At 40.0% G+C, this 21,634-nt stretch overlaps 1 protein-coding gene across 5 annotated transcripts in view; it reads right to left on the bottom strand.

Annotated features, from left to right (window-relative positions):
* The window catches only part of nfic (nuclear factor I/C), a 55,464-nt gene that overhangs the window by 14,734 nt on the left and 19,096 nt on the right, over positions 1–21,634 (bottom strand). For all 5 annotated transcript variants that reach the window (XM_069151031.1, XM_069151028.1, XM_069151029.1 and 2 more), the window contains 7 exons: positions 8,514–8,588; positions 8,186–8,260; positions 6,201–6,333; positions 4,496–4,617; positions 3,587–3,700; positions 2,945–3,102; positions 1,690–1,867 (listed from right to left, as the gene is read on the bottom strand). In XM_069151031.1, the coding sequence (XP_069007132.1) occupies positions 1,690–1,867; positions 2,945–3,102; positions 3,587–3,700; positions 4,496–4,617; positions 6,201–6,333; positions 8,186–8,260; positions 8,514–8,588 (855 nt within the window). The remainder of the gene's footprint in view (positions 1–1,689; positions 1,868–2,944; positions 3,103–3,586; positions 3,701–4,495; positions 4,618–6,200; positions 6,334–8,185; positions 8,261–8,513; positions 8,589–21,634) is intronic.

Here is a 21,634-nt window from a genome sequence, read left to right as displayed (position 1 = left end):
ATATTCGCTGAAATAAGTTCTTGGAGTTTTATAATGACATACAGGTTGTTAGAGATCATTTCATGTGATTGAAACCTGAAGAATTGTATTATTGCCATCAATAAATCAGCAGAAATTTCTTTTTACTCAAAGTAAATGTTGATCACAGTGATTTCTTATTTTCTAATCCAACCAGTGCCTGCTGAGCTCCGCCTCACTAAACACACACACACTGAATGCACACAAATTACAACAGTGATGACCATAGCGCAGGTTTAACCAGAATTTTCTTTTTTTGTTGTTGTTGTAAATCTGCAAGAAGATATTTTCTAGTTCTGAATAAAAATTCATTAATAAATTGGAGCTTTGATGAAAATTGCGCTTCATCTTGAAGCCACTTCACGCTTAAAGTTTACAGCTGAGTAGAGTGAGTCAGGATGTCCAGTGTTCATACTAATCTGCTGATACATACAGGTCTGTGCAAAAGGTTTATGTACTAAAAGTAAAGTGAGGATTCGTCAATATTGGACGAGGCCTTGGTCTCTGCCTTATAAGACCTTTCTCCTGTGGATCCAGTCATGTGACCCAGACTGACTCCAGGATGCTGTGATCAGGATTCGGAGGGTTCAGACCATCTGTTGAATGACTCTTCTTTTCTACCTGTCACTGAGGAGTCTTCTTTATGACTCTGGCAGCATGTTTTTGTGTCACTGTTAAAAAGCAGCACAGAGACTTCTGGACCAATCAGACACCTCTGTGATGGTACTGCATGAAGGATAGGAACATAAACAGTCTGTATATTTACATTATATGTTCAGTCACAGGGTTGTTCTGTCAGCTGAGTCAGTGCAGGTGAGCTGAGTGGTAGTGGACATGCTGCTGTACCTCTTTCTGGAATACCTCCCACAATCTGTGTATTATTCATACAAATGTGAATCCAAAATCAGAAAATGAGAACCAAAAAAGAAAAATACTTTTCATACTTTTGATTTTATGCTCAAGTAAAAAAAAGCAAATAAAAGAATTTCAAAGCATCATATTGAAGTCAAATTTGTGTGAACAGATATAAACTTTTGGAAGAGGGTGAAAGTATAATGTTGCCATGGAAACAGACTGCATCAAGAGCCCTGTTTTATATTTATCATATTTGAACTATCTATGAAAAGTTCCCTTTAACTGTGAAAGTCATGTAAAAGTTTATGTTTGTTCACACAGCAAAACTTTTAACATGAAATTTTACAAAATAATTTGCTGGAACAAACCAACACTTCACTGATGTTCAAGCTGTCAGTGATCAGATTTAATTAGGAACCACTTTGATCCTGATTGCTGCAAACTCAGGAAGTGCAACACACAAGAAGGCAGTGAATTCTTGATCACATCATATCAACGGTTTAATTTCCCATTTTTGACTTGAGCATAAAAACAGTTATATTTTTTATATTTAGGAATGAAAAACTAAACTCTTTTTAAATTATTTTTCCAACATTTTCAGATTTTGCATTCTCCGTTGACGGTGAAAAGACAGGACGAGACCCTTCTTATGAGGAAACCTTTCTGTCTCCTGCACTTCAACCTTCTCTGTAACTACATATAAACAGATATGAGATTATAAATAGAAACTTAATCTATTGCATCAGTCTCAGGAAGATTTATATACATAATGTTTATATACAGTATGTGAACTAAAGTGTGTTTGAGACCACTTACTGGGAGACGTGGGAGAGTTTGCCCCCCCTTCAGAGGTGGTCGTGGCCTTTGACTCCGTGGGAAGCGTCGGCCTGGTGAGGGAGGAGGGGGGAGCAGCCAGGGAAGGTGCTGGTCCAGGTGCCAACATCTGGGAGGAGATGTAGTGACTGGGCACTTTGACCTGGTTGCTGCCATTCAGCTGCAAGATTCAGAAAAAAAAAGCAGCAAAAAACTGAGCTATAAATGAAATTTCCTTTAGTGATAGTACAGTGAACAGTTCAGGAATGATCCCTGCATGTCACTCTCTTTTAGTTCATGTCAGGCAGACATTATGTGGAAATGGGAATTCATAAGGAGCATAATGACTGAGAACTAAATTACATGAGAAGTATTTTCAACTACTCAGGATACACTGAATAATCCAAAGGCACGCACAGTGTCCCATCATATAATATCTGGATATGAAGACCGTTACTTCACTGTTTCCAAGTCATAACAAGTCCTGAACACACTTTTCTCTCAGCTCTTCTCATTCTTCCATTTGTTGTATTCATATTTTATTCATACACTAAATCATAGCAGAGTAACTTTTCAAGTCTGACCTAAAGTTTATTAGAACATCATGAATCTAACTTCTCACAAACTCACTCAGTGATGAGTAAGTGAACCTCCGGCAGCTGGAAACCTTCTGATGAAGTATTAGATGTTTTAGTCGAACTCAGAGGATGTCGACTGTGGGGGTCAACATGCCGTCGGCTGACCGTTGTATTTTATATCTTATATCTAATACTTTTCACCCTGGTCCGGAGAAACGTAATCTCGTTCCACTGTATGTGTATAAATATGTATACAGTCGGAATGACAATTAAATTAACTTTGAACCAACGACAACAACCTCCGAGCTGAGGCTGAAAAATGGATTTGCCACATCTTTTAACTCGGCATACGCCACTGACATTGACTTGACCAACGCATTGATCCGTGGAACTGATCTCAGTTTAATGAAGCTGCACCTTTGTTTCTGTGCACGTGGACATCATCACTTCCAAACTGCTGCTACTAATCTTTCTTGCAGGTGTGAGACTGTTGACAACTGGCTGGTATTAGTTTTCTCTGTTTTATAGCACAAAATAAATAATTACAGTAATGTGTAATAAATCTGTCGAAAAAGATTTTTGTAATTATTATGTATAGCATAGCATCAGCTGTCAGCTAGCTGGGATATTAGTGAAGGAAGAGGGCATTAATTGGACCGCGGAAGAGCAGCTGTACCCACTGAGCTGGGGGTTTGATTGGCAGGGTCGCAGGCTAATGAGACCAGATCCTTCAAGGGTTCCTGGGTCAGGTGAGGAGGGTAGCGGATGGCTCCATGGGGGAAGTAGGAGGAGGATGCGAAGTGAAGAGATGAGGACGGATGAGGACTCCGAGACAGACCTGAGAAGAAAATGAGATGATATTTTCTTCATTGCATTCTCCTTTTTTTGTTTTTGTAGAAATATTTAATTATTGTTTAGCTAGTTTCTGCCTCATAAAAGTCAAGAGTATTGGAATAGTAAAGGAATATTACAAAAGTTGTTTTTTTTCCCCATAAATAATGTCTGCCCCTTGCCAGTTCTGTCAAAAGTAGAAAAATGGATACAGCTAATGGAGCTTTACATTATTTTTTTATAGTGTAATAAAAGTAGTTGACATTAAGACATTTTACTTACAAGAGCACTAAGTAAGATGTTGGATCTGAACAAAATGGTGCAGTAACAATCGCAACAACAAAAATAATAAGTATAACACGTAAGTTAAACCAACAAAAACAAAAACAAGGCATGTCGATCTTAGACATTATTTCCTGGTGTGTGTGTGTGTGTGTGTGTGTGTGTGTGTGTGTGTGTGTGTGTGTGTGTGTGTGTGTGTGTGGACTGACCACTGTGAACAGCTATGACTGGCCGGTGGTGCTGAGTGAAGGAGCCCATTCTCGGGGAGTCCTCCTGGGGAGACGGACTGTCCAGCTCTGCCTTCTTCACTGGAGGAGACAGACCTACATCACACACAGAAAAACATGCAGGTAGATTTATTTGTTGGTGTGAGCGCCAAACTTGCTCAAACCCGTCGGTTCTTGTTTACCTTTATTACCACCACAGCATCGTTCGTCACGACCCCACCTCATGACAGATAAACTGTGTCACTGATTTGCACAAACTACACAGTAACAGTAGACATGTTTAGTCTTCTCAGGAGAAGAATCTCAGACCAACAGTGAAGCACGGCAGTGGTAGTATTATGGTCTGTTGTTGGGACAGGGCAGCCTGCAGTCACTGATTCTACTATCAATTCTGCTTCGTTAGTTTTTCCAATTAATATTTTTTAAACATTGCAGCTGTGTGCTTGCAGGTGTTTGAATATCTCTGGTAACATTTCTCAGGCTCTGGGTTCAGATTTATTATTATTTATTAACACAGATATTAAATTTGGATTTTCATATAGTGTAATTATGAATATAAGCAGAATTAGACTTCTGCAGGTCTTAACGTGAGCTGGAGCAAACAGTGCCATGATGTTAGTTCATTGTGTGAGGATGTTTCTGTGCTTAAAGGGGAGTGGTTTCATGCTGTCAGTTGTCTTTTTGGACACACAGGTCGTGTCCCTCTCCCTCTGGAGATAACAGATATCTATCAGAGGTGGTGTGAGGTTAAAAAAGGTGTGCAGTATAAGGATGTGAGTTGTATAATTCCACCTCTAATTTCAGAGATAACCATATACAAGCTCTAGTGACGCTGTGCAAACATCCAGGGCTGTTTAAGATGGTGTCTGCTTCTGGTTCTGGTTCTGTTACCTCCTTCCATGTCGTCAGTCCAGTTCCTGGAGCTGCTGGCGGGAGATGAAGGTGAGTGGTAATACTCCCCTCCTGGACTGTCAGCCTCTTCCTCCATTGAGCCGGACTTATGGCGCTTACTCCTGCAGACACATCCAACGTACAGACACTGAAACATGCAGAATCACAGCTCCACGGGGAACTGTGTGAAGTGAAGAGAGCAACGAGCCACGAAACAAGTTGATTCAAAGTTGTGGAGCAAAACAAACAAACAAAGACCACTGTGATGCCGGAAGAGATAATGTTTATGTGGAAGCCAGCGATTGATTAGGCTACGATGCAGCAGTAGAAACTGAGAGGCTGGAAGGATCTATTCTTTACCACTCTACAAGTCCCACAATATTCATTCAGGGAGCCGAGTACTTTACAGGCCGAACATGGCAACCTAATTAACTATTTCTATCATTTATGGGGTGGCACAGTAGTTCACACTGTTGCTTCACACTAAGAAGGTTCTGGTTTAACCTGCTGGTCAGCTGGGCCTTTCTGTGTGCAGCATGTTCTCCCTGTGCCTGTGTAGGTTTCTCCAGGTACTCCAGCTTCCTCCCGCAGTGAAAAGATGGGCATGTCAGGTTAACAGGTGTTTCTAAACTGTGCGGTTGTGTGAATGGCTGTCTGTCTGTCTGTGATTGACTGATGACCTGCTCAGAGTGTTCAATCCTATAAAGATAAAGGCTAATTTCTACCAATTAAAAGATGTAAAAGTGAAGTGTGCCTTCTCACCTTTCTAACCATGTAGTGTTTTAACATTTATGGATTATTAAGTCCATTCATAACCATGTGCACCACCATAAACACAGCATACTTTAATGTTCTGTAGGTCAGTGAATGACTCATGAATGCTAGTTGCTGACAGTTATATATCCGATGGGGGAGTTACTTGCTTGCTGAGTAAACAGGTGAGACGGTGAAGTGTCTTGTAGAGGACAGATGGACATTCAGTTTCCAGCCCTGCTGTCTCATCCACTGCAGCTGGATGTTTGTCCTCTGAATGATTCGTTCTGTCTTTTTCCCTCTGAATGTTGTCTCTTTCTCCTTCTGTGTGGTTGTTTTCTTTCTCCTACATCTTCTTCATTTTTCATATGTTTTTGTCCGTACTGGATTTCTACCACATTGGTCGGTTTTGTACAGACAACATCCATTTCATGTCTGCCCATCCTGGAAGAGGAATCCTTCCTCCGTGCTTTTTCTCAACATTTCTTCCATTTTTTCTAAACAGACTCCAACTTGTAATTTTTTTAATTGAGGTATATAAGTCAGTTTTTCTATACCTGTATGTCTTTGTATTGTACAGTATGTTCCCAGTCTCAGGTAACAACAAGAGTTGCCTTATCTCAGGTTATTGTCCCTGTAAGGGTGTTTCCTACAAAGGACTAAATCCTCCGAAGGCAGCGTCCTCCGATCGGGTCCACTCCTTAGTGACTGGCACATGATCAAATTAAAAAAAGACTGTGATGGACTCTTCAACAACGTTCAACAGATTGTGCAGTGAGAATAAACTTCAGCATATCATGCACTCATTGAGTGGGTGAAGCTTATTGGTGCTGGTTAGTTCTGCAGGAAAACTAGGAAGTGAAGTCAGTTAAAAACTGAACAGTGTGTGTGTGTGTGTGTGTGTGTGTGTGTGTGTGTGTGTGTGTGTGTGTGTGTGTGTGTGTGAAATTACCCGCTGGATGAGGTGCTGGCCAGCGATCGTCTGAGGCTGACTGGCTGGTGGACAGACTGGTTGAGGTCGTAGGCCAGATGACCCTGCAGTTCCCCCATAGAGAAACCAGGTCCCACTCCTGCTACGACTGGAGCTGCACAGACAAACACACAAACGACGTCATTATCTCTCACATACTGAAAATCCCAGTGAGACCAGCTCAATGGAGACCAGCACATGATGTTAATCAGGCATCCTGACTGGCACGGTTGAAGTTATATCTGAGCACCCATGCTGGTCTCAAAACGAGCTGTGGTCAGGTTTATTGTTGGTGCATTGCTCCAGTAAAGGCACAGCTTCATTAATTAGTCCTATTTTTAAATGACCCCTGATGCAGAGACAAGATCGATCAGGATTGATCACGATCAACCTTTTACCAGCTGCAGGTAAATTATTGATCCCCAGCTACAGTGAGTCCTGAGCTCCATCACAGGGTTTTCACTCATACTAAAGGTCTGATCCGTTTATTAGAGTCATAAAGATTTTCTCAGTTATTTTCCACTTCACAGTTTCATAGCAGGTTGCTTTTAGTGAAATAATTTATATTCATATGGATGTGTTGCCATAACTACATAGGACATGACCATCTTTAATCGTGTAACAACCAAAATATAATAAGAGGTAAAAAAAAAAAAAAAAACCTGAGAAGGAACCACAACACAGGGACATGCAACAGCTCACAAACATGTGCACAAGATTAAAAATAAAAAGATTACAATGAATGATTATTTTTGGGAACATCAATTGGATTAATCTGCACATGAGCAGATCTGTTTCTTCTCCAGAGAACACTTCTTTCTCTATTGTCGCGAAACAATCTCTTAAACTCTCGTATGTATAAAATATGTAAGGGAGTGGAGAGTCTCTTCACTCGGATAGCCGAGGTTACAACGTAACCACATGTTTTCTATTGTCTCGAGACTATCGCTCCACTCTGTTGCATATTTCATATGAACGGAGTCAGAGAGAGTCTCTGCACTCAGAGAACCAAGGTTACAGTGTGACCATGTGTTGTACTCCTTGATAAAAGTACCGTTATAATAATAATCTAATAAGGTGGGGGCACACCTGTGTACTCAGGGGAATGAGAGAGAACACTGATCAGATTATTTCACGTTATAATCAAAATACACCTGTTATTGATTAAGAAATAAGGTAAAACCCATTTGAACCAAGCAGCTTACTTTGTGCTCCGATTATCTGCCGTCAAACCAGCAGAAGTGGATTCATAAAACACCCTAAATGCACTCGAGCCATCGTCTGAGGTTGTCATTATACAGCCACAAAACTTTCTTTTCTCCCGTTTTATTAAACTAAATCCAATTTTTATAACATTTGTACATCAGCGAGGAAAGTTTTGTTTTGTCAATTGAGATTAGCAGACGGACAACAGACGACAGATAATCACATTCAGATGGCGATGACTTCCACAACATAACAGATGAGTTTGTTTTTAAATGACACAACGTTTGCTTAATATAAGAAATGTAAAAAGCACTTAATATTTGTTCAGGCTCCTGTTTCCAAATGTTGACCTCTATAACCGTTTAAAAAACATTGGATTTGGTTCGGGGGGCTCAGAGGCTCAAAATATTTAAAACTTAAACAGAACTTTTGCTGTACGAGTGCCATCTGAGTCAGCCTCGTTTATTCATTTCATAGCTTCAAACGAAGCCACTCTGACTTGCTGAGCAAGCAATCCCACTAGATCTTACAGCGCTCCACCATTTTCCTTATTATTATACAACTGCATTTCCTCACAAGTCAAAATAAAACATTACCATCCAAAATGAACACTGAGACGTTAATTATCAGTCTGTCGTTATAATGTTTCTCCCGATTTGCTGGATATCGTTGTAGCTCATTGCAGGAGGTTGGTGTGACAACGGATGGTGGAAGCTACACTTCCACCATCCGTTGTAGAGTGGAGAGTTTAAACGACTTACTTCTTGAGACCTGGACCAGCTCAGTGACACTGAAAACTCCTGATGTCACAAAACTCTCCATGAACTCTGGACCATCTGCAGAAACACAACAGCATTTACACACTTGTGTGACTGTGTGTGTGTGTGTGTGTGTGTGTGTGTGTGTGTGTGTGTGTGTGTGTGAAATTCAGAGATAATTAGATCATAATTTCTGTCTATGAAGTTAAGTTGAAGGCCTCTATGGTCTTTCAACATAAGATGTTTGTATGGGCATTACAGAATAAGAATAAGTTCATCTTCTCATGGCGACAGGTTACAGAAACACATGATGGAAGATCCTTTACATTACCCAGTGTGGCGGTCCGACTGTCCTCCTGATCAGAACCCACTCCTGTGCGACAGGGACTGCTGTTCTGCTCTGCCTCTGGAGAGACGGACACAACAGAACAATTTCAACTCTTAGATAAAGAAAAGGTGAAAACAACCTGCAGGATTTCCCAGCATCCATCACGGTTATGTCAGCCTGTCTCGTGTACCCACCTCACTGTCATCAAGCTTTTTATTTTTAAAGATTTAAACCTAAAACTTATTCTGAATCTCAAAAAGCCACACGCATACAGTTTGGGATCTCTGATAGTCTTTAGATATCACAGAGTTTGTTGGTCAACATATACTTCATGTACAAATACTAAAGCTAAAGGATTCTGACCGCCAGGTTCGGTCCTGATGTACAACTGTTGAACACAGTTGCTGCCAATAGAGGGCAAAGTGGAGTCACATTTGTTGCTATTAGGAACCCTTTTCATTACCTGCGATTTGAAACTAATAACATTAATAATGGCTGCTCTCTATTCAGGCTCACAGGCTCATCGAGTGTAAAACTTCCACCTCTGAACCTCCAAATAAATTCAGACAAGCGGCAATCGTTATTAGGATGTACAGTGGGTACGGAAAGTATTCAGACCCCTTCAAATTTTTCACTCTTTGTTTCATTGCAGCCATTTGCTAAAATCAAAAAAGTTCATTTTATTTCTCATTAATGTACACTCAGCACCCCATCTTGACAGAAAAAAACAGAAATGTAGAAATTTGTGCAAATTTATTCAAAAAGAAAAACTGAAATATCACATGGTCATAAGTATTCAGACCCTTTGCTGTGACACTCATATTTAACTCACATGCTGTCCATTTCTTCTGATCCTCCTTGAGATGGTTCTACTCCTTCATTGGAGTCCAGCTGTGTTTAATTAAACTGATTGGACTTGATTAGGAAAGGCACACACCTGTCTATATAAGACCTTACAGCTCACAGTGCATGTCAGAGCAAATGAGAATCATGAGGTCGAAGGAACTGTCCAAGGAGCTCAGAGACAGAATTGTGGCAAGGCACAGATCTGGCCAAGGTTACAAAAACATTTCTGCAGCACTCAAGGTTCCTAAGAGCACAGTGGCCTCCATAATCCTTAAATGGAAGAAGTTTGGGACGACCAGAACTCTTCCTAGACCTGGCCGTCCAGACAAACTGAGCAATCGTGGGAGAAGAGCCTTGGTGAGAGAGGTAAAGAAGAACCCAAAGATCACTGTGGCTGAGCTCCAGAGATGCAGTAGGGAGATGGGAGAAAGTTCCACAAAGTCAACTATCACTGCAGCCCTCCACCAGTCGGGGCTTTATGGCAGAGTGGCCCGACGGAAGCCTCTCCTCAGTGCAAGACATATGAAAGCCCGCATAGAGTTTGACAAAAAACACATGAAGGACTCCCAGACTATGAGAAATAAGATTCTCTGGTCTGATGAGACCAAGATTGAACTTGTTGGCGTTAATTCTAAGCGGTATGTGTGGAGAAAACCAGGCACTGCTCATCACCTGCCCAATACAATCCCAACAGTGAAACATGGTGGTGGCAGCATCATGCTATGGGGGTGTTTTTCAGCTGCAGGGACAGGACGACTGGTTGCAATTGAAGGAAAGATTAATGCGGCCAAGTACAGAGATATCCTGGAAGAAAACCTCTTCCAGAGTGCTCTGGACCTCAGACTGGGCCGAAGGTTCACCTTCCAACAAGACAATGACCCTAAGCACACAGCTAAAATAACAAAGGAGTGGCTTCGGAACAACTCTGTGACCATTCTTGACTGGCCCAGCCAGAGCCCTGACCTAAACCCAATTGAGCATCTCTGGAGAGACCTGAAAATGGCTGTCCACCAACGTTCACCATCCAACCTGACGGAACTGGAGAGGATCTGCAAGGAAGAATGGCAGAGGATCCCCAAATCCAGGTGTGAAAAGCTTGTTGCATCATTCCCAAGAAGACTCATGGCTGTACGAGCTCAAAAGGGTGCTTCTACTCAATACTGAGCAAAGGGTCTGAATACTTATGACCATGTGATATTTCAGTTTTTCTTTTTTTTAATAAATTTGCACAAATTTCTACATTTCTGTTTTTTTCTGTCAAGATGGGGTGCTGAGTGTACATTAATGAGAAATAAAATGAACTTTTTTGATTTTAGCAAATGGCTGCAATGAAACAAAGAGTGAAAAATTTAAAGGGGTCTGAATACTTTCCGTACCCACTGTATATATGAACAATCTTTTAAATCCATCCATCCTTTATCTTTCCCCTTTAAAATCAGTTTGTTGGGTAAAAAACTTGTATCATAAGAAACATATTTCCAGTTATGCAGCTTTCTGTTTTTTAGAAACAGTCTGAAGCTTCATCTCCTTTTAGAGCACTCTTAAGTGTGTGTTTCTGAGTTACAGCTGTCTCTACAACCACAATATCAGAACCACACTAAGTCAGAGCTCCCTCAATCCTGCTGTAAAAACCCTCTTCTGTTCCCGTGACTGGCTGTGGGTCAGATTTATCCTGCTTTCATCAGCTGACGTTCGATTGATCTTTGCAGCCGCTGCTGCCTCACCGAACAGTGAACGGGACTCCGACTGCTCCTGAAGTCACAATATAAAAACCAGATGTGAGCAGTGGGTTTGGACTCAGCTCGTGGCTGCATTAGACTTATTTATACAAACGGTTTCAACCAACCAATAAGAGACGGCTGCTGCGTCACAGGCAGAGAGTGAAAATCAAAAACACTCGCAACCACTGGAGAAACCAGTCGACCCACTCGCCTCAATAACACGGCTGCAGAGTCCCCAAACAATGTTTTCAGATCTAACGTTTTATGGATAATCTGGGCTGTGAGATGATGATTGCCAACTTTAGTTTTTATCTATTAATTATAGGGACCCTCTGACTTGTGTTAGGACCAAACCAATCATGTTTGGGATTCAAAGGATGTTCCTGATCTGATGAAACCTCTGCTGTGTTCCAGATGACATCCTTCCCTCAGTACACTAACAGATAATATTGTTACATGTTAGGACTCTTACTGTGTAGTTTTAACACAGCTGTGTTGTTTCAAATCACACACTGCTGTTCTGCACTGACAGGAAATGACCTCATCATGTGAACACATCACCCTCCAAAATATCTGCAGCTTTAATATTTTTACCCAGAAATCAACTCCATGACCTTTTCTTCACATTGCCACCATCAGGATATTTTGGTCGAGTTTAAAGTATCTCACTCGACTGATTCTTGTTTCTGTTCACTTCTTTAATCACCTGCTTCAGACCTCGATCCAAAATGTCCAGAGATTTTTTTGTTTAGAAGCATCTTTGCCTCATGTTGCTTCATCCTGGGTAGAACTGTCTGTTCACACCCCCTCATGTCCATTGACTGTGTATTCAATCACAGTGTCACACCATAAACCTTCCCCTTCAGCAACACCACCACTTCTCCTTCTCTGCTCGAGTTAAAGAAACTTCATCAAACATCAGATATTTATCAGAAAACTTTTAAAGCTTCCTTCCTTGCTTCCTCCACCCTCCCCCCTCCCTCCCTCCCTCTCCCATATGTAATAGATCTACAGAAGTTTTACAAACTTTACTTTCAGTTTTTCTGTCTTTTGTTCTTATCACCCGGTCTTTGAACTCATCATTTTGTGGTCAAAGCACTTGAAATCTACATTTGTCTGCATGTTTGCCTTCTTGAGCAGTTGTTGACGATCTGAAAGGTGATAAAACCTCCATGGAAAATATTATATTTTGATAAATGGCAACTAAAATTTAAACATGCAAACAAAAAGCCCTGATGTTCCACGACTTGGCCCAAAAAAGGATAAAATGCCCTGACTTTCCCTGTCTGGAAAAGAGTTTAAAAATTCCCTGATATTCCCTGATATTCCCTGATATTCTCTGATATTCTCCGATATTCCCCGATATTCCCCGATATTCTCTGATATTCCCTGATATTCCCTGATATTCTCTGATATTCCCTGATATTCCCTGATATTATCCGATATTCCCCGATATTCCCCGATATTCTCCGATATTCCCTGATATTCTCTGATATTCCCCGATATTCTCTGATATTCTCTGATATTCCCCGATATTCTCCGATATTCCCCGATATTCCCCGATATTCTCCGATATTCCCCGATATTCTCCGATATTCCCTGATATTCTCTGATATTCTCTGATATTCCCTGATATTCTCCGATATTCCCCGATATTCTCCGATATTCCCCGATATTCCCTGATATTCCCTGATATTCTCTGATATTCCCCGATATTCCCCGATATTCTCCGATATTCCCAGATATTCCCCGATATTCTCCGATATTCCCCGATATTCTCCGATATTCTCTGATATTCCCTGATATTCCCTGATATTCTCTGATATTCTCCGATATTCTCCGATATTCCCTGATATTCCCTGATATTCTCTGATATTCCCCGATATTCTCCGATATTCTCCGATATTCCCTGATATTCTCTGATATTCCCTGATATTCCCTGATATTCTCTGATATTCCCTGATATTCCGTGATGTTCCCTGATGTTCCCCGATGTTCTCCGATGTTCTCCGATGTTCCCTGATGTTCCCTGATATTCCCTGATATTCTCTGATGTTCTCTGATGTTCCTGATGTTCCCTGATGTTCTCTGATGTTCCCTGATATTCTCTGATATTCTCTGATATTCTCTGATATTCTCTGATATACCCTGATATTCCCTGATATTCTCTGATATTCCCTGATATTCTCTGATATTCCCTGATATTCCCTGATATTCTCTGATATTCTCTGATATTCCCTGATATTCCCTGATATTCTCTGATATTCCCTGATATTCCCTGATATTCCCTGATATTCTCTGATGTTCCCTGATATTCCCTGATATTCCCTGATATTCCCTGATGTTCTCTGATGTTCCCTGATATTCCCTGATGTTCCCTGATATTATCTGATATTCCCTGATATTCTCTGATATTCTCTGATATTCCCTGATATTCCCTGATATTCTCTGATATTCTCTGATATTCCCTGATATTCTCTGATATTCCCTGATATTCTCTGATATTCTCTGATATTCCCTGATATTCTCTGATATTCCCTGATATTCTCTGATGTTCTCTGATATTCTCTGATGTTCCCTGATGTTCTCTGATATTCCCTGATATTTCCTGATATTCTCTGATATTCCCTGATATTCCCTGATATTCTCTGATATTCCCTGATATTCCCTGATGTTCTCTGATATTCCCTGATATTCTCTGATATTCTCTGATATTCCCTGATATTCTCTGATATTCTCTGATATACCCTGATATTCTCTGATATTCTCTGATATTCCCTGATATTCTCTGATATTCTCTGATATTCCCTGATATTCTCTGATATTCTCTGATATTCTCTGATATACCCTGATATTCTCTGATATTCCCCGATATTCTCCGATATTCCCTGATATTCTCCGATATTCCCTGATATTCCCCGATATTCCCCGATATTCTCCGATATTCCCCGATATTCTCCGATATTCCCTGATATTCTCTGATATTCCCTGATATTCCCTGATATTCTCTGATATTCCCCGATATTCTCCGATATTCTCCGATATTCCCTGATATTCTCTGATATTCCCTGATATTCCCTGATATTCTCCGATATTCTCCGATATTCTCCGATATTCCCTGATATTCTCTGATATTCCCTGATATTCCCTGATATTCCGTGATGTTCCCTGATGTTCCCTGATGTTCCCTGATATTCCCTGATGTTCCCTGATATTCCCTGATATTCCTCTGATCTTCTCTGATGTTCCCTGATGTTCCCTGATGTTCTCTGATGTTCCCTGATGTTCCCTGATGTTCCCTGATATTCTCTGATGTTCTCTGATGTTCTCTGATGTTCCCTGATGTTCCCTGATGTTCTCTGATGTTCCCTGATATTCTCTGATATTCTCTGATATTCCCTGATATTCTCTGATATTCCCTGATATTCCCTGATATTCCCTGATATTCTCTGATATTCCCTGATATTCTCTGATATTCTCTGATATTCCCTGATATTCTCTGATATTCCCTGATATTCCCTGATATTCTCTGATATTCTCTGATATTCCCTGATATTCCCTGATATTCTCCGATATTCTCCGATATTCTCCGATATTCTCTGATATTCCCTGATGTTCCCTGATATTCCGTGATGTTCCCTGATGTTCCCTGATGTTCCCTGATATTCCCTGATGTTCCCTGATATTCCCTGATATTCCTCTGATGTTCTCTGATGTTCCCTGATGTTCCCTGATGTTCTCTGATGTTCCCTGATGTTCCCTGATGTTCTCTGATGTTCTCTGATGTTCCCTGATGTTCCCTGATGTTCTCTGATGTTCCCTGATATTCTCTGATATTCTCTGATATTCCCTGATATTCCCTGATATTCTCTGATATTCCCTGATATTCTCTGATATTCCCTGATATTCCCTGATATTCCCTGATATTCTCTGATATTCCCTGATATTCTCTGATATTCTCTGATATTCCCTGATATTCTCTGATATTCCCTGATATTCCCTGATATTCTCTGATATTCTCTGATATTCCCTGATATTCCCTGATATTCTCCGATATTCTCTGATATTCTCTGATATTCCCTGATATTCCCTGATATTCTCTGATATTCCCTGATATTCCCTGATATTCTCTGATATTCCCTGATATTCTCTGATATTCCCTGATATTCTCTGATATTCCCTGATATTCCCTGATATTCTCTGATATTCTCTGATATTCCCTGATATTCCCTGATATTCTCTGATATTCCCTGATATTCCCTGATATTCCCTGATGTTCTCTGATGTTCCCTGATATTCCCTGATATTCCCTGATATTCCCTGATATTCCCTGATGTTCTCTGATGTTCCCTGATATTCCCTGATGTTCCCTGATATTATCTGATATTCCCTGATATTCTCTGATATTCTCTGATATTCCCTGATATTCCCTGATATTCTCTGATATTCTCTGATATTCCCTGATATTCTCTGATATTCCCTGATATTCTCTGATATTCTCTGATATTCCCTGATATTCTCTGATATTCCCTGATATTCTCTGATGTTCTCTGATGTTCTCTGATGTTCCCTGATGTTCTCTGATATTCCCTGATATTTCCTGATATTCTCTGATATTCCCTGATATTCCCTGATATTCCCTGATATTCTCTCATATTCCCTGATATTCCCTGATATTCTCTGATATTCCCTGATATTCCCTGATGTTCTCTGATATTCCCTGATATTCTCTGATATTCTCTGATATTCCCTGATATTCTCTGATATTCTCTGATATACCCTGATATTCTCTGATATTCTCTGATATTCCCTGATATTCTCTGATATTCTCTGATATTCCCTGATATTCTCTGATATTCTCTGATATTCTCTGATATACCCTGATATTCTCTGATATTCCCCGATATTCTCCGATATTCCCTGATATTCTCCGATATTCCCTGATATTCCCCGATATTCCCCGATATTCTCCGATATTCCCCGATATTCTCCGATATTCCCTGATATTCTCTGATATTCCCTGATATTCCCTGATATTCTCTGATATTCCCCGATATTCTCCGATATTCTCCGATATTCCCTGATATTCTCTGATATTCCCTGATATTCCCTGATATTCTCCGATATTCTCCGATATTCTCCGATATTCCCTGATATTCTCTGATATTCCCTGATATTCCCTGATATTCCGTGATGTTCCCTGATGTTCCCTGATGTTCCCTGATATTCCCTGATGTTCCCTGATATTCCCTGATATTCCTCTGATCTTCTCTGATGTTCCCTGATGTTCCCTGATGTTCTCTGATGTTCCCTGATGTTCCCTGATGTTCCCTGATATTCTCTGATGTTCTCTGATGTTCTCTGATGTTCCCTGATGTTCCCTGATGTTCTCTGATGTTCCCTGATATTCTCTGATATTCTCTGATATTCCCTGATATTCTCTGATATTCCCTGATATTCCCTGATATTCCCTGATATTCTCTGATATTCCCTGATATTCTCTGATATTCTCTGATATTCCCTGATATTCTCTGATATTCCCTGATATTCCCTGATATTCTCTGATATTCTCTGATATTCCCTGATATTCCCTGATATTCTCCGATATTCTCCGATATTCTCCGATATTCCCCGATATTCTCTGATGTTCCCTGATGTTCCCTGATATTCCGTGATGTTCCCTGATGTTCCCTGATGTTCCCTGATATTCCCTGATGTTCCCTGATATTCCCTGATATTCCTCTGATGTTCTCTGATGTTCCCTGATGTTCCCTGATGTTCTCTGATGTTCCCTGATGTTCTCTGATGTTCTCTGATGTTCCCTGATGTTCCCTGATGTTCTCTGATGTTCCCTGATATTCTCTGATATTCTCTGATATTCCCTGATATTCCCTGATATTCTCTGATATTCCCTGATATTCTCTGATATTCCCTGATATTCCCTGATATTCCCTGATATTCTCTGATATTCCCTGATATTCTCTGATATTCTCTGATATTCCCTGATATTCTCTGATATTCCCTGATATTCCCTGATATTCTCTGATATTCTCTGATATTCCCTGATATTCTCCGATATTCTCTGATATTCTCTGATATTCCCTGATATTCCCTGATATTCTCTGATATTCCCTGATATTCCCTGATATTCTCTGATATTCTCTGATATTCCCTGATATTCCCTGATATTCTCTGATGTTCCCTGATATTCCCTGATGTTCCCTGATATTCCCTGATGTTCCCTGATATTCCCTGATATTCCCTGATATTCTCTGATATTCTCTGATATTCCCTGATATTCTCTGATATTCCCTGATATTCCCTGATATTCTCCGATATTCTCTGATATTCCCTGATATTCTCTGATATTCTCTGATATTCTCTGATATTCCCTGATATTCCCTGATATTCCCTGATATTCTCTGATATTCCCTGATATTCCCTGATATTCTCTGATATTCCCTGATATTCTGATATTCTCTGATATTCCCTGATATTCCCTGATATTCTCTGATATTCCCTGATATTCCCTGATATTCTCTGATATTCCCTGATATTCTCTGATATTCTCTGATATTCCCTGATATTCTCTGATATTCTCTGATATTCCCTGATATTCCCTGATATTCTCTGATATTCTCTGATATTCCCTGATATTCTCTGATATTCTCTGATATTCTCTGATATACCCTGATATTCTCTGATATTCTCTGATATTCTCTGATATACCTTGATATTCTCTGATATTCTCTGATGTTCTCTGATATTCTCTGATATTCCCTGATGTTCTCTGATATTCCCTGATATTCCCTGATATTCCCTGATGTTCTCTGATATTCCCTGATATTCCCTGATATTCCCTGATATTCTCCGATATTCCCTGATATTCCCTGATATTCTGTGATATTCCCTGATATTCTCTGATATTCTCTGATATTCTCTGATATACCCTGATATTCTCTGATATTCCCCGATATTCTCCGATATTCCCTGATATTCTCCGATATTCCCTGATATTCCCCGATATTCTCCGATATTCCCCGATATTCTCCGATATTCCCTGATATTCTCTGATATTCCCTGATATTCCCTGATATTCTCTGATATTCCCCGATATTCTCCGATATTCTCCGATATTCCCTGATATTCTCTGATATTCCCTGATATTCCCTGATATTCTCCGATATTCTCCGATATTCTCCGATATTCCCTGATATTCTCTGATATTCCCTGATATTCCCTGATATTCCGTGATGTTCCCTGATGTTCCCTGATGTTCCCTGATATTCCCTGATGTTCCCTGATATTCCCTGATATTCCTCTGATCTTCTCTGATGTTCCCTGATGTTCCCTGATGTTCTCTGATGTTCCCTGATGTTCCCTGATGTTCCCTGATATTCTCTGATGTTCTCTGATGTTCTCTGATGTTCCCTGATGTTCCCTGATGTTCTCTGATGTTCCCTGATATTCTCTGATATTCTCTGATATTCCCTGATATTCTCTGATATTCCCTGATATTCCCTGATATTCCCTGATATTCTCTGATATTCCCTGATATTCTCTGATATTCTCTGATATTCCCTGATATTCTCTGATATTCCCTGATATTCCCTGATATTCTCTGATATTCTCTGATATTCCCTGATATTCCCTGATATTCTCCGATATTCTCCGATATTCTCCGATATTCCCCGATATTCTCTGATATTCCCTGATGTTCCCTGATATTCCGTGATGTTCCCTGATGTTCCCTGATGTTCCCTGATATTCCCTGATGTTCCCTGATATTCCCTGATATTCCTCTGATGTTCTCTGATGTTCCCTGATGTTCCCTGATGTTCTCTGATGTTCCCTGATGTTCCCTGATGTTCTCTGATGTTCTCTGATGTTCCCTGATGTTCCCTGATGTTCTCTGATGTTCCCTGATATTCTCTGATATTCTCTGATATTCCCTGATATTCCCTGATATTCTCTGATATTCCCTGATATTCTCTGATATTCCCTGATATTCCCTGATATTCCCTGATATTCTCTGATATTCCCTGATATTCTCTGATATTCTCTGATATTCCCTGATATTCTCTGATATTCCCTGATATTCCCTGATATTCTCTGATATTCTCTGATATTCCCTGATATTCCCTGATATTCTCCGATATTCTCTGATATTCTCTGATATTCCCTGATATTCCCTGATATTCTCTGATATTCCCTGATATTCCCTGATATTCTCTGATATTCCCTGATATTCTCTGATATTCCCTGATATTCTCTGATATTCCCTGATATTCCCTGATATTCTCTGATATTCTCTGATATTCCCTGATATTCCCTGATATTCTCTGATATTCCCTGATATTCCCTGATATTCCCTGATATTCTCTGATGTTCCCTGATATTCCCTGATATTCCCTGATATTCCCTGATATTCCCTGATGTTCTCTGATGTTCCCTGATATTCCCTGATGTTCCCTGATATTATCTGATATTCCCTGATATTCTCTGATATTCTCTGATATTCCCTGATATTCCCTGATATTCTCTGATATTCTCTGATATTCCCTGATATTCTCTGATATTCCCTGATATTCTCTGATATTCTCTGATATTCCCTGATATTCTCTGATATTCCCTGATATTCTCTGATGTTCTCTGATATTCTCTGATGTTCCCTGATGTTCTCTGATATTCCCTGATATTTCCTGATATTCTCTGATATTCCCTGATATTCCCTGATATTCCCTGATATTCTCTCATATTCCCTGATATTCCCTGATATTCTCTGATATTCCCTGATATTCCCTGATGTTCTCTGATATTCCCTGATATTCTCTGATATTCTCTGATATTCCCTGATATTCTCTGATATTCTCTGATATACCCTGATATTCTCTGATATTCTCTGATATTCCCTGATATTCTCTGATATTCTCTGATATTCCCTGATATTCTCTGATATTCTCTGATATTCTCTGATATACCCTGATATTCTCTGATATTCCCCGATATTCTCCGATATTCCCTGATATTCTCCGATATTCCCTGATATTCCCCGATATTCCCCGATATTCTCCGATATTCCCCGATATTCTCCGATATTCCCTGATATTCTCTGATATTCCCTGATATTCCCTGATATTCTCTGATATTCCCCGATATTCTCCGATATTCTCCGATATTCCCTGATATTCTCTGATATTCCCTGATATTCCCTGATATTCTCCGATATTCTCCGATATTCTCCGATATTCCCTGATATTCTCTGATATTCCCTGATATTCCCTGATATTCCGTGATGTTCCCTGATGTTCCCTGATGTTCCCTGATATTCCCTGATGTTCCCTGATATTCCCTGATATTCCTCTGATCTTCTCTGATGTTCCCTGATGTTCCCTGATGTTCTCTGATGTTCCCTGATGTTCCCTGATGTTCCCTGATATTCTCTGATGTTCTCTGATGTTCTCTGATGTTCCCTGATGTTCCCTGATGTTCTCTGATGTTCCCTGATATTCTCTGATATTCTCTGATATTCCCTGATATTCTCTGATATTCCCTGATATTCCCTGATATTCCCTGATATTCTCTGATATTCCCTGATATTCTCTGATATTCTCTGATATTCCCTGATATTCTCTGATATTCCCTGATATTCCCTGATATTCTCTGATATTCTCTGATATTCCCTGATATTCCCTGATATTCTCCGATATTCTCCGATATTCTCCGATATTCCCCGATATTCTCTGATATTCCCTGATGTTCCCTGATATTCCGTGATGTTCCCTGATGTTCCCTGATGTTCCCTGATATTCCCTGATGTTCCCTGATATTCCCTGATATTCCTCTGATGTTCTCTGATGTTCCCTGATGTTCCCTGATGTTCTCTGATGTTCCCTGATGTTCCCTGATGTTCTCTGATGTTCTCTGATATTCTCTGATATTCCCTGATATTCTCTGATATTCCCTGATATTCCCTGATATTCTCTGATATTCTCTGATATTCCCTGATATTCCCTGATATTCTCCGATATTCTCTGATATTCTCTGATATTCCCTGATATTCCCTGATATTCTCTGATATTCCCTGATATTCCCTGATATTCTCTGATATTCTCTGATATTCCCTGATATTCCCTGATATTCTCTGATGTTCCCTGATATTCCCTGATGTTCCCTGATATTCCCTGATGTTCCCTGATATTCCCTGATATTCCCTGATATTCTCTGATATTCTCTGATATTCCCTGATATTCTCTGATATTCCCTGATATTCCCTGATATTCTCCGATATTCTCTGATATTCCCTGATATTCTCTGATATTCTCTGATATTCTCTGATATTCCCTGATATTCCCTGATATTCCCTGATATTCTCTGATATTCCCTGATATTCCCTGATATTCTCTGATATTCCCTGATATTCTGATATTCTCTGATATTCCCTGATATTCCCTGATATTCTCTGATATTCCCTGATATTCCCTGATATTCTCTGATATTCCCTGATATTCTCTGATATTCTCTGATATTCCCTGATATTCTCTGATATTCTCTGAT

Source organism: Embiotoca jacksoni, unplaced genomic scaffold (assembly GCF_022577435.1).
Source record: "Embiotoca jacksoni isolate LCO1_2020_lvr unplaced genomic scaffold, fEmbJac1.0.p SCAF_16, whole genome shotgun sequence".
Taxonomy (NCBI): Eukaryota; Metazoa; Chordata; class Actinopteri; family Embiotocidae; genus Embiotoca; species Embiotoca jacksoni.
This window is presented reverse-complemented; position numbering and strand designations above follow the sequence as displayed.